The sequence below is a fragment of the Balaenoptera borealis genome, assembly GCF_965194805.1.
Source record: "Balaenoptera borealis genome assembly, chromosome: 16".
NCBI lineage: Eukaryota > Metazoa > Chordata > Mammalia > Artiodactyla > Balaenopteridae > Balaenoptera > Balaenoptera borealis.
In genome coordinates this window covers 25,678,534-25,692,473 of record NC_138872.1, presented here as the reverse complement: position 1 = coordinate 25,692,473, position 13,940 = coordinate 25,678,534, and the positions used below count along the sequence as shown (strand labels likewise).

The 13,940-nt window shown below is 47.3% G+C and overlaps 1 protein-coding gene across 2 annotated transcripts in view; it reads left to right on the top strand.

Annotated features, from left to right (window-relative positions):
• The window catches only part of ZNF341 (zinc finger protein 341), a 56,374-nt gene that overhangs the window by 8,240 nt on the left and 34,194 nt on the right, over positions 1-13,940 (top strand). For both annotated transcript variants that reach the window (XM_082358807.1, XM_082358808.1), the window contains exons 2-5: positions 2,709-2,819; positions 4,565-4,761; positions 7,200-7,349; positions 11,700-11,951. In XM_082358807.1, the coding sequence (XP_082214933.1) occupies positions 2,709-2,819; positions 4,565-4,761; positions 7,200-7,349; positions 11,700-11,951 (710 nt within the window). The remainder of the gene's footprint in view (positions 1-2,708; positions 2,820-4,564; positions 4,762-7,199; positions 7,350-11,699; positions 11,952-13,940) is intronic.

Sequence of the window (13,940 nt, the reverse complement as noted above, 5' to 3'; positions counted from 1 at the left end):
AAAAAAAATAGTCATTGATTTATTTTGGCTGCACCGGGTTTTAGTTGCAGCATGCAGCATCTTAGTTGCAGCATGCATGTGGGATTTAGCTCCCCCGACCAGGGATCGAACCCGGGCCCCCCGCATTGGGAGCACAGAGTCCTACCCAGGCTGGACCACCAGGGAAGTCCCAATATATTTTTTAAAATAAATTTATTTATTTATTTTTGGCTGCGTTGGGTCTTCATTGCTGCGTGGGCTTTTTCTCCAGTTGCAGGGAGCAGGGGCTACGCTTCATAGCGGTGTGCAGGCTTCTCATTGTGGTGGCTTCTCTTGTTGCGGAGCATGGGCTCTAGGCACGCAGGCTTCAGTAGTTGTGGCTCATGGGCTCTAGACCGCAGGCTCAGTAGTCGTGGTGCACGGGCTTAGTTGCTCCGCGGCATGTGGGATCTTCCCGGACCAGGGCTCGAACCCGTGTCCCCTGCATTGGCAGGCGGATTCTTAACCACTGCGCTACCAGGGAAGCCCCCAATATTTTTTTTAAATTAAACTTTTTATTTTGAAATACTTTTTTTTTCTGTAGATTCACGTGCAGTTGTAGAAATAATACAGAGTGATTCCATTTATCCTTTACTTAGTTTCCCACAATGTAACATCTTGTAAAACTATCCTATAGTATTATAACCAGTCGACATACAGAACAGTTCTATCACTACAAGATGTTGCCCTTTTATGGCTCCACCTACCTCCTTCCCCTGCTCCTCATCCCTGATGTCCGGCAACCACACTAATCTGTTCTCCATTTCTAAAATATTATCATTTCAAGAATGTCATGTAATTGGAATCATAAAGTATATAACCTTTGAGATTGGCTTTTTTCACTCATTGTAATTCCCTGGAGATTCATCCAAGTTGTTGCTTGTGTCAGTAGGTTGCTCCTTTATATTGCTGAGCAGTGCTCCGTGCTATTGATGTACTGCAGTTCGTTTAATTGTTCACCCACCGAAGGACATCTGACTTGTTTCCAGTTTTTTACTATTATGAATAAAACTGCTATGAACATTCACGTACAGATTTGCACACAAATGCTGACATACAGTTTTGCATTAGATGATAGAAGATTTACTGAAGCTCCTTCTGGGGGAGCGTGAACCCCAGGTTTGAAACTCCAGATATTAGGGAGAACTAAATGAGGGCGAGTGAGGATTCTCAGGGAGAGTGTAAGAGGGAGAGGAGAGAGAGCCAGATGGAAGGAACCCTTCAAAAATAGAAACATTTAGGGGATGGACAGGTGAAGAGAGTAAAGGAGGCTGGGAAAGAGCGAGCAGAGAGGTGGGAGAAGACCCAGGAAGGGTGGCGCCCTGGAGCCCGAGAAGGGAGTGTTTCAAAAAAGAATGTCTGATGCTGCCAGGTGGTCTTTGGTGATTCTGGTGGAATCATGGGGGCTTAAGCCCTACTGGAGTGGGTGGAGGAGGATTGGGAGGTGGGCAGAGGAGATGGAGGGTGTAGACAACCCTCATCGGATGCTTGATGTTGAAGGGAGGAGAGATGAGAACATGAGTTCGAGGGAGGCCATTCTAGAGAAACCTAAGTGTGTGTAGCCGCTGCTGGGAAGGAGAAGTTGTGGGCACAGTGTGAGATGGGCCAGCTGGTGGAGAACGGCTTCTGAAGGAGCAGGAGGAGATGGAGAGAAGGGCTGGCCTCAGGAGGCACACAACCTGCATTGTGACAGGGGAAAGTATGGATTCAGTTTGGCTGCAGGAGCTAATGGTTCTAATTGCCTTTCAGTAGAAGCTGGGGCAGGTGTCCAGGTGAGAGGTTGGCTGTGGGAACAGAGAGAAGGAGGCACCCTCTGGGTTACTGGGTGGGGGGAAGGCAGTGTGCCTTGGTGGCCACTTAGATGTGAGGAGGCCTGTCTTCCAGCTGGTGACACGGCTGGACAGTGTGCTACTGAGAACCTCAACAGTGACAACTGGTTGGAAAACATGGACGTAGTCAGCTTCTCAAGAGTCCCCCCGACCACAATCCAGATTACGCTGTTTATTGAGGAACTGAAAAAATAAGCACACCTTGGAAAACAAGACAAGCCCAAGTGCAAACAGATTTGTGGGATTTGTAGGGTGTGGATGGGGAAGACTTAGTAACATGATTTCCAGAGGGGTTTTTGCATTTCGGATTAGACTCAGCCATGAGTAAGAGAGAAGCCCAACCTAGCAGTGGCTTAAACAGGCTAGAAGTTTATTTCTCTCATGTGGGAGTCCAGAAAAAGGCAGTCTAGAGCTGTGACAGTGGCTGTGTTCTACAAGGTCCTCAGAGACCCAGAATCTTTCCAGTCTTTTGCCCTGTAGTGCCCTTGTCCTCATGATCTGGGATGGTGGCTAGAGTTCCCACCATCATCTTCTTGTTCTAGGAAGCAGGATGGAGGATCGGACAAAGAAGGGGGTCACATACCGGGCAGCTTTTAAGAAAACTTCCCCAAAGCTCCTGTTGACCAGAACTTAGACATTCTCTAGCTGCAAGAGTGGCTGGGAAGTGTAATCTTTATTCTGGGGCCATGTTCCCAGACAAAAATCTTGGGTTCTATTCCAATAGAAGTTGGAGAGAAAGCATATCAGGGCACAGACAGACATTTTTGCCATGGGGGCCTTGCAATGGGTCTGGCTTGTAAGGGTGAAGTCAGAGCAGGATGCTGGGCCCACCTTCCAGAAAGGCTGCTTTTCTTTCTTCAGGAATGGACAATCAGACTGTCCTAGCTGTCCAGTCACTGTTGGATGGCCAAGGAGCAGTTCCTGATCCAACAGGCCAGAGCGTCAATGCACCCCCTGCTATCCAGCCACTGGGTGAGTATCTGCTCAGGTTCACCAGTGGGAAGGGTAAGTAGCTTCCTGTGAAAACAGGTGGGGCTGATGAGGGGGTGTGGGAGTGAACTGCCCACTGTGGTTCCCAGGTTGTTCTCTCATGTCTGAAGCCTCTCCCCTTCCTCCCAGCCTGGATCTTCAGGCTCAGACTTTTCTCTGCTTAGCTCTGAGGACAGTCTTTTTCAGTCACTTAGTGAATGTGGGGATCATGACAGAGAATGACTAGGAGCCCCGATGCTTAGCAATGCTTGTACCTTTGACCCAAAGTCATTTCTCAGCTTCCCCTCAATGAGGCTAAGCATGAATCTCTCCAATTTACAGCCCAGGCCCTTGCGACACAGAGAGGGCAAGGAACTTCCTTTAGAACCCTGTGTGAGTCTGTGTGTTCATCCATTCATTCTACAAATATTTTTGAGTACTTGGGAACCATGTTGGGGACAGAGAGACACACACCTGAGTTTGAATCCTTGTTCCCATAGTTTGGCTCTGTGACCTTAGGCAAGTGAGTTAACCTCTCTGTGCCCTCAGTTTCCACATCTGTAAAATGGGGATAATAGTCCTACCTCATAGGAATCTTGTGAGGGTACTTGGGATTCGGTTTTAGCTGTCATAAATAAGAAATGCAAGTTTCTTGTAGTTTGTACAAGATTAAAGTTTATTTCTTTGTTGCATGAAGTCCTGATGACTCAGACCCCTTCTTTCATATGGCTCTGCTGCTCTCAGCATGCGGTCCAAGATGGCTGCTCCAACCTCCCACTTTCATTTCCACACTCCAGCCAACAGGAAGGGAAGAAAGAAGGAAGTAGAAGTCATACCCCTTCCTTTTAGGAGGAAGTTGTGTAGGCAGTATACTTCTCCTCTTCTCCTATTGGTCAGAATTCAGTCACATGACATGTCTAGCTGCAAAAAAGTCTGGGAAATATGGTCTTTAACTAGATGGCCATGTTTCTCACTAAAATTTATATTACTTTTTAAGAAGGAAGAGTGAATATTGAATGACAATTAGACATTTCTGCCACAACATATCAAGAACTTGGTACAGTGCATGGCCTGTGGTGGGCCTTCAATCATGGATGGTGTTAACTGTAGCTAATCATTGATTTAGTTTTTCATGCATTCAGCAGACATCCACTGAAGGCCTCTTATGTGCCCAGAAAATATTGTAGTTATGATGATAAATAAGAGATATTTCCTTCCCTTAGGAAATATGGTGGTGATGGGAAAAATGTGATAAGAGAGGCTTGCCCAGAGGAAGGAATGTGAACACTCTTGAGGAGGGCTTCCTGGAGGAGGTGACGTCTGAGCTGAGCCTTGCAGAATGAGTTGTTCTGAGAGAGGCAGCTTGGCAGGGAGGACAGGGGATGCAAGGGCACTGAGGAGTGTGATCATGCAGCCCATCTGGGGACTGGTGAATAAATTCAGGCAGGATAAAGATTCTGAATGTCTCAACTTTGAAGCGAACCCACCTTACGATTTCCTGATTTCTAATTTTTGATTCCTGGGTGAACCTGGCTGGATATTCCCGCAGGTGCCAGCGTGGTTTGAAAGCTCGTAGGAAGCACAGAGTTGATGCTTGACCCTCACACGTCGAGTCATGGAATGCCGTTAGTTTGCCTTTCTCATGGTCCAGCCACGGGCCTCCCATTCTCACTGTGATGCCCCCTCCTTTTTTCTTGCTTTTTTTCGTTATTTCCCTCCCTCTGCTGCTCTGTGGGCATGACCCCTAGATGATGAGGATGTCTTTCTCTGCGGGAAGTGTAAGAAGCAGTTCAACTCGCTGCCAGCGTTTATGACCCACAAGCGGGAACAGTGCCAGGGGAGTGCCCCGCCCCTGGCCACAGTCTCACTGGCTACCAACAGCATCTACACACCTTCGGCAGCACCCACAGCAGTCCAGCAGGCCCCGCCTCCTGCCAATCGCCAGGTATTTATCCATTCGTTTGTTCATTTATCTAGTCAAGTCTTTCTTGAGTACCCACTGTGTGTCAGCCACTGTGTGGGCACTGGGGGTACAGGGGTGGACAAACAGACCAGGTCACTGCCTTCATGGCATTGAGTGAGATAGATAGTACCCAAACAGATGTGTAGAGATGTACTTTTCCCAGGATAAGTGCAGAGAGATAGGGGATGTCAAGACAGGGATGGGAGGTTTTGCCCTTTTGTATGTGGTGCTCTGGGATGAGCTCTGTGAAGAGGTGACATTTGTGCAGAGACTTAGGGAGGTGAGAAATAGTCATGAAGCTACTTTGGGGACGAATATTCCAGGGGGCCGGATCAGCAAGTGCAAAGGCCCTGAGGCGGAAGTGTGCTGGCTTTATTCCAGGAACAGCAAGGAGGTGAGAGTGGCTAGAGCTGAGTGAGTGAGTGAGGAGGGTGAGAGGTGATAAGGTCAGAGAGGCAATAGGGGGATCCTGGCAAATCGTATCGGTCTGTGGGCTTTTACTCTGCATGAGATGGGAGCCATTGGAGGGTTCTGAGCAGAAGAGGGATATAGTCTGATTTACACTTTAACTAGGTCACTGTAGCTGCTGTAGACAGTAGATTTTGATGGGAGTCAAGAGAGAAATCCAGGAGACTGATTAGGGTGCTACTGTACAAATCCAGACAATGGGTGGTGGTGGCTTGACCAGGATAGTGGCAGTGGAGGTGGAGAGAAGGGGTGAGATTTTTGAAATATTTTGAAGGTGGAGCTGACAGAGCTTGTGGATGGATTGGATGTAGGGTGTGAGATTAAGAGGAGTCAAGGATGGCCAGAGTTGGAGTTGCCATTAACCGAAGTGGGGAAAACAACAAGGAGAAGGTTTTGGGGGGGATGTCAGGAGTTCAGCTGCTCATGTTGAATTTGAGATGCCCATTGGACCTTTAAGTGGAGGCAGTGAAGGTGCAGACAGATATACAAGTCTGGAGGTCACAGGGCAGGCTGGGGGTATCTGGAGAAGCTTGCAGAGTTCTCAGTCAGGAACACAGTTCTGGAGCAAAGACACCCTGGGTGGGAGCTCAGAGGGATTAAAGACTCCTTATAAAGGGGACTGGGCATGTCCCAGGATGCCAGGTCACGGGGTCAGGTTTCCCTCTGGCTTCTTCTTGTCTCCTTATTCCTCTAAAACATTATCTTCACCCATTGTATAGACATAATTCCTGCCATCAAGATAAAAGCGTTCACCTCCAGATCCATAGGACATGTACGTTTAAACTTTTCAAGTTACCATAGACATCTTCTAACACAGAGCAGTCGTTTTCTCACTCCTTGATTATGAGTTTTGTTAGTAGAAAATGTTCCCTCTCCCCCCACTCCCTTTTTTTTTTTTCCGTAGGAGAGAGGGAAATTCTTCCAGTCCTGGGCAAGGAAAAAACTTTAAAACACAGTCGGTTGGTAATGGGCAAACACGAATCCCTCTGCCTAAGTGAGTTGGATGGACATGGAAATGATTTCCCATTTTTTGTCTCAGCCTAATGCATGTGACATTGTAAAAATACATGTCACTGCCTTTCCTGGCCGTGACATGGGGTGTGTCCCTAAACTGCCTGGGTTGTCCTTGCTTGGTTGAGGGCAAGGACATCCTGTTTGAGCAGGAACTCTGGGTTCAGGGGCCCAGTTGCTGCTGTCCCCAGGGGTCCTGCAGACAGACGACTTAGGAAGATGCCAGGAAAGAAAGGCAACAAATAAACAAAACAAAACACGCTTTACATCTACCGACAGGAATAGTCACTGCATGTTTGACACCCTCTTGTAAGGTCTGCCTTTCATCCTTGCTGTTAACCTGAGAGCATATTATTATACTTTCACATGCTTTCTTAAGTACTCACAGGAATTACATAGTAGTATTGTTTTAGATTTTTAAAGATGAGAATATATAATGTACATGTTATTATATAATTTGATTTTCCATGCAATACCTCTTACTTGCTCTCTATAGTATTCTATCCATGACTATATTGTATTTTTTGATCTATTCTCCTATTGATGGACATCAAGGTTACTTCCAGTTTTTCACTATTAGAAACAAGGCTGTGCAGAGTACTCTTTTTCTGTGGACTCCCTGTGGACAGGTGTGAGTGATTCTCTAGGAGAGAGGCCCGGAAGGATTGTTGCTGGGTCACAGGGTATATGCCTTACATGGAGGTGTGACTTATTCTCCTTGTTTGATAGATGAGGAAATGGAGGTTGAGAGAGGTGGAATGACTTTCCCAGGGTCACATGGCAGGGAGAAGTAGCAGAAGTGGAAATAGAATCCAGGTCTGTGGGACTCCAGAACCCAGATCTTTTGCATCATGCCATCTGCTTTCTTCCACAGCCTCAGACATGTTCTTTCTCTCCCTTTCTCTCCCTTCCTCTCTCTCTCTCTCTCTCTCACTGTCCAGATCTCCACGTACATTACCGTGCCCCCATCCCCACTGATCCAGACCCTGGTGCAGGGGAACATCTTGGTAAGCGATGACGTGCTCATGTCTGCCATGTCGGCCTTCACATCCCTGGACCAGCCCATGCCCCAGGGCCCCCCGCCTGTGCAGGTAAGGAGGTGGCCAGTTTCTCACGGGATCTTGATTCTAGGCCTGCATGTTGACTCCTGCAGATTCAGAATCTTGTAGAGAGAAGGGGGCTTGGCCCCAGCTCTCCCTCAAGCTAAGGAGGACTGTCAGCTTCCCCTTGGCCAGCCCTGCTGTGTCTGGGGAAGCTGCCGCATTCAGCTGGGACCCAGAACATGACTTTGGGGTTTCATAGCCACAGTCCAGTTGTTTGGACTCCTATTTTTATTCTTAACAGAAGTGTTCCATGTCCATTAGAAAAACACTAGAAAGTACACAATAGAAAAGTAAAAAAAAAAAATTTTTTTTTTAAAAATTATTCTTAACCTGTAAAGTAGAGAGACATGGCAACTGACTGAATTTACAATTCTTGGTTGGATCCTGTATTGGGTGAGGCATGGGGGAAGTGGTAAAGGCCTTATTGGGACACTTGGGGAGATTAGAATTTGGAGGAATCTGAATTTTTTTTTTTAAATAAATTTATTTATTTATTTATTTATTTTTGGCTGTGTTGGGTCTTCGTTTCTGTGCGAGGGCTTTCTCCAGTTGCAGCGAGCGGGGGCCACTCTTCATCGCGATGCGCGGGCCTCTCACTGTCGCGGCCTCTCGCGTTGCGGAGCACAGGCTCCAGACGCGCAGGCTCAGTAGTTGTGGCTCACGGGCCCAGCCGCTCCACGGCATGTGGGATCTTCCCAGACAAGGGCTCGAACCCGTGTCCCCTGCATCGGCAGGCAGATTCTCAACCACTGCGCCACCAGGGAAGCCCCAGAATCTGAATATTTTATTTTATTTATTTTAAAAAATATTTATTTATTTGGTTGTGCTGGGTCTTTAGTTGCGGCAGATGGGCTCCTTAGTTGAGGCTCGCCAGCTCGTTAGTTGCAGCACATGGGCTCCTAAGTTGTGGCAGGAGGGCTCCTTAGTTGTGGCATGTGAACTCTTAGTTGTGGCATGCATGTGGGATCTAGTTCCCTGACCAGGGATTGAACCCAGGCATCCTGCATTGGGAGCATGGAGTCTTAACCACTGCGCCACCAGGGAAGTCCCAGAATCTGAATATTTTAGATAATAGTATTATATCAATATTCAATTTCCCATGTACGATCATTGAATTGTGGTTATATAGGAGAATGTCCTTGTTCTTAGGAGATGCATCTGAGTACAGTTTTAAGGAATAAAGTGTCGTGATGTCTGTAACTAACTTTCAAGTGGCTTGACAAAGCACAAATATGTGTATGTGTGTGTACACACACACACACACACACACAGACGTTGCAGATGTGGCAAAATGGTAACAACTCGTGAATTAGATGAAGTATAAAGACTGTTCATTGTATTCTTTTTGTAACCTTTCCATAGGTTTGAAACTTTACAGAATAAAAATTGGGAAATCAGGGAATTCCTTGGCGGTCCAGTGGTTAGGACTCCACGTTTTTACTGCCAAGGGCCCGGGTTCAATCCCTAGTTGGGGAACTAAAGTCCCACAAGCCAGACGATGCTGCCAAAAAAAAAAAAAAAGAAAAAATTGGGAAATCAATCAATCAGTCAGTCACCCTTACTCTCTCTACCCAAAGAAAACACTGCCAAAATTTTGGTGTCTGGCTTTCCTGACCTTCGAATGCACATAGAGGGACCTCCCTGGCGTTCCAGTGGGTAAGACTCCACGCTCCCAATGTAGGGGGCCCAGGTTCGATTCCTGGTCAGGGAACTAGATCTCACATCCATGCCGCAACTAAGAGTTCGCATGTCGGGCTTCGCTGGTGGTGCAGTGGTTAAGAATCCGCCTGCCAATGCAGGGGACGTGGGTTCAAGCCCTGGTCTAGGAAGATCCCACATGCCGCAGAGCAACTAAGCCTGTGCGCCACAACTCCTGAAGCCCGCGCACCCTAGAGCCAGTGCTCTGCAACAAGAGAAGCCACCGCAATGAGAAGCCTGTGCACCACAACAAAGAGTGGCTCCCACTCACCGCAACTAGAGAAAGCCCGTGTGCAGCAGTGAAGACCCAATGCAGCCAAGAATAAACAAACAAATAAATAAATAAAAGAGTTCGCATGCCACAGCTAAGGATCCCATGTGCTGCAACTAAGGAGCTGGCAACCCGCAACTAAGAAGCCCTCAAGCTGCAACTAAGAAACCTGCCTGCTGCAACTAAGGAGCCGGCCTGCCACAACTAAGACGGTGCAACCAAATAAAATATTTAAAAAAAAGAAAAGAAAAGAAAGACAGATGTGTATATTTTAAATATATTTATTTAAAAAGCTATTTCTGGGACTTCCCTGGTAGTGCAGGGGTTAAGAATTTGCCTGACAATGCAGAGGACACGGGTTCGAGCCCTGGTCTGGGAAGATCCCACATGCTGTGGAGCAACTAAGCCCGTGCGCCACAACTACTGAGCCTGCTCTCTAGAGCCCGCGAGCCACAGCTACTGAGCCCGTGTGCCACAACTACTGAAGCCTGCGCGCCTAGAGCCCGTGCTCCGCAACAAGAGAAGCCACCGCAATGAGAAGCCCGCGCACCGCAATGAAGAGTAGCCCCTGCTCACCACAACTAGAGAAAGCCCGCGCGCAGCAACAAAGACCCAATGTAGCCAGAAAAAAAAAAGCTATTTCTGGGCTTCCCTCGTGGCACAGTGGTTAAGAATCCACCTGCCAATGCAGGGGACACGGGTTCGAGCCCTGGTCCGGGAAGATTCCACATGCTGTGGAGCAACTAAGCCCGTGCGCCACAACTGCAGAGCCTGCGCCCTAGAACCTGCGAGCCACAACTACCGAGCCCACGCACCTAGAGCCCGTTCTCCACAACAAGAGAAGCCACCGCAATGAGAAGCCCGTGCACTGCAACTAAGAGCGGCCCCCACTTGCCGCAACTAGAGAAAGCCCGTGCGCAGCAACGAAAGACCCAAACGCAGCCAAAAATAAAAATTAAATTAAAAAAAATACGTACATATCTATATATATACACACATCTATATAAATGGGTCAGGCTATATGCACTGTTCTGGAACTTGCTTTTCTTACTTTGCCTTTTGTATAACATCATTCTGTCTCTGTGCCTACAACCCTACATCAGTATTTCCCAAAGTGTTCCTTAGAACTGTGGCTCCTTGGGATTTTCCAATAGAAAAAGGATCCCTGGTCAAACCAGGCTGTGAGGGAGGCATTCTGCCTCTTCCCTTGCTCTGTCCCTGGGTTCTTCCTGCAGTAAAGAAATACTTTTGATTTTGTTACCCCAGATTTTTCTCTAGACATATATGACTATGGAACCCAAGGAACAGCAATGAAGAGAGGCACCCTTTATGAAATATTGATCAGCACCATCACTTTAACAACCGCAAAGGGGTCTGTTCCATTCCATGTGGATGGACCATCCTCTGTTTAGCCAGGCTTCCATGGAAGGACATTTAGGTCATTGCCATTTTTTGCTGTTATAAAAACTACTGGAATACCATCCACGTATGGTTATCTTTGCCCACCTGCTTGATTATTTTTGTAGAATCAATTTCTAGAAGTCATTGGCTGTGTTTCGGGGATCTATGGCCACCAGCACATTTGGTGACTCTCTAGAAAGACTCCCAGAACTCAGGATGGTTGTGCTCACGGCTGTGGTTTATTAGGTAAAAGGATACACAGCAGGATCAGCAAGGGAAGAAGACCCAGCAGCTGAAGTCTGGAGAAAATTGACGTTCTTCCAAGTCTCCAAAATTCTCTCTCTCAGGGAAGTGGCGGGGCTGCATAGGGCACGCATCTTCCTTCAGCAGAAAAGAGCAGCAACACGTGCCTAGTGTTTCTGCCAGGGAAGCACACCTACGACTCTAAGGCCAGGGCTTTTACTGGGGATCGGTCACGTAGGCACCCAGCCACAAACCAAAATTCCGGACCCCGACATGGGAAGGAGGGGTTCACCATAAATTACATTGTTTGTGCAAACAGTCTAGGTGGGTTGTTGTAGGGTCAGTGCCCAGGTGGGCAAAATAGCCTTATCAACCTAAGAAACCTTCTACAAGGCACGTTTTCAGATGCCAATTCAGAGTCAGTCCTACAAGCAAGCCCTTCTAAAGACAACAACATTAGGCCTGCTCTGTGAGCTCATTTCTGCACAAGCTGGGCCATTTTTGCTGACTTTCATGGAGAAAAGGGATAGCAACGCCAGACTGATGGCTCCTCGAATTCTCCCATGACTTTGTTTCCATGCCCCCTCTCAGCCCTGTCCTCTGAGTTGCCTATGAGTGGCTGTTCTTCCCGCATGGCTGGCTAAGGCAAATGTCCTTCCCCACTGATAAATCAGACAGCTGGTATCAAGAGGCTATGACACTTTAATTTTCTCTTCTGATTTCAGAGTAGTCTGAACATGCATTCCGCACCGAGCTACCTCACCCAGCCTCCACCTCCTCCTCCACCCCCTCCACCACTGCCTCCACCTCCACCCCCCCAGCCTCCACCACCCCCATCCCAGAGCCTGGGTCCCTCCGGGCGTCCCAACCCCGGCGGGAATGGCGTGGTGGAGGTGTATAGTGCCACAGCACCCCTGACTGGGAATGGAACGGTGGAGATCCAGGCATTGGGAATGCAGCCCTACCCACCCCTGGAGGTGAGCAGACGCTGGGGCTTGGGGTGAAGGGGGAGAAAGTGGTCATGGTCATCATGGGTAACCTGAACCTTTTCTGAACACCAGCTGTGTGCCAGACACTGCTAGAGATACCGTGGAGGGCAAAACCAGATCGAGCTGTTATACATGTAAATGTAAAATGCAAACCACGAGAAACTGGAATGAAGTAGAGGTTGTAGCAGAAATACAAGCTGCCCTCAGGGAGTGCTCAGGACAGTCAAGAGAATACCTGCCTTTTGGGGAAAGGATTCCAAAAAATTACATATGCGAGTGTCTCATATTTTTTAACAAGCTAGGTATATTGGTTAGCTATAGCTGTGTAGGAAATATCCACCAAACCTCAGTGGTATATAGGAAAAAGTGTTTATTTTTCTCATGTCTACAGTGGTCAGCTTGGCAACTGCTGATCTTGGCTGGGTTCTCCCACATGTCTGGAGGTTGACTGGCGTCCACTGCTCTAGAATGGCCCGGTGTGGGATAAGTCTGGTGGGGTGACCCGGCTCTGCTGCATGCATCTTTCATTCTCCAGCAGTTTAGCCAGGCATGTTCTCACCACAGTGGTGGACGTGCAGTAATGCAAGCAGAAATGCTCAAGACTTCTTGAGGCTTAGGCTTGTAGGTGATACAGTGTCACTTCCGTTGGTCAAAGCAGGTCACAAGGCCAGCTTAGATTTAAGAAGTAGGGAAATAGGTGCCACCTCTTGATGGGAAAAGCTGCAAGTCACACTGTAAAGGGCCTGGGTACTAGAAGAGGTAATGAATTGAGGCCATTCAGTCAATATACAGGCATACCTTGTTTTATTGCACTTTGTAGATGTGCTTTTTTTACAAATTGAAGGTCTGTGGCAACCCTGTGTTAAGCAAGTCTATTAGTGCCATTTTTCCAACAGCATTTGCTGACTTCATGTCTCTGTGTCACATTTTGGTAATCCTTGTAATATTTCAGACTTTTTCATTATTATTATATTTGTCATGGTGATCTGTGATCTTTGATGTTATTACTATGACTCACTGAAGGCACGGGTGATGGTTAGCATTTTTTAGCAATAAAGTCAAAAAGTTTTTTAAATTAAGGTATATACTTTTTTTTTTTTTAGATATAATGCTGTTGCATACTTAACAGGCTACAGGATAGTGTAAGCATAACTTTTATATGCACTGGGAAATCAAAATTTTTGTGTGACTTGCTGTATTGTGATGTTCGCTTTATTGCAGTGGTCTGTAACTGAACCCACAATATCTCCGAGGTGTGCCTGTTCCATAGGTGCCATATTAATTCCCGGCTAAAGAGCTCTGAGCTACAAGCAGTCTACTCTCAAGGCACTAAGAGTTCAGAACCATGCCAGACGCCAGTGCTGGGGGGCATGGTTATGATAGAAAGAGCCTACCTGCACTTGAGGTCACATTATCTCAGACTCACCCTAGAATCCAGCCATATAGACATTCCATGTAAGGTAGCATCTGTATGGAAAGAGAACTAGACCAGTGGGACAATTCCTCCACCAGCCATGTGATGTTATAAGAGCCTGCAGGGGGATTTTCCCTAGCCTGGGGGAATAAAGCAAAAGGACCTTGTTGAATTAAAAAAAAAAAAAATTAAGTCAGTGAGATGCTGAGAGGACGGTGGTGGTCTCATAGGCAGAGGGGGCCAGCATAGGGGTAGCTGCCATTGTTTATTTTCCATGTAGACGAGGGTGCTCTTTGAGGACAGAGCCTGAGTCATCTTTGATTTTGCATCCTTAACACCTGGCAGAGTGCCTGGCCTGTGGTACACCTACAGTAGGTATCTGAAATAGGGTCCTCTGACCTCAGTTTCCTTTCCTCTAGAATGGGAACTCCCCTTGCAGAGCTGTGAGGATAATGAGAGCTAACCCAGTGGCAGTCATGTAATCGCTCAGTAATGACTTGAACGATGAGTGAATTCATTCACTGTGACAGATATTTATTGAGTTCCATATTGGTCAGGAAAAT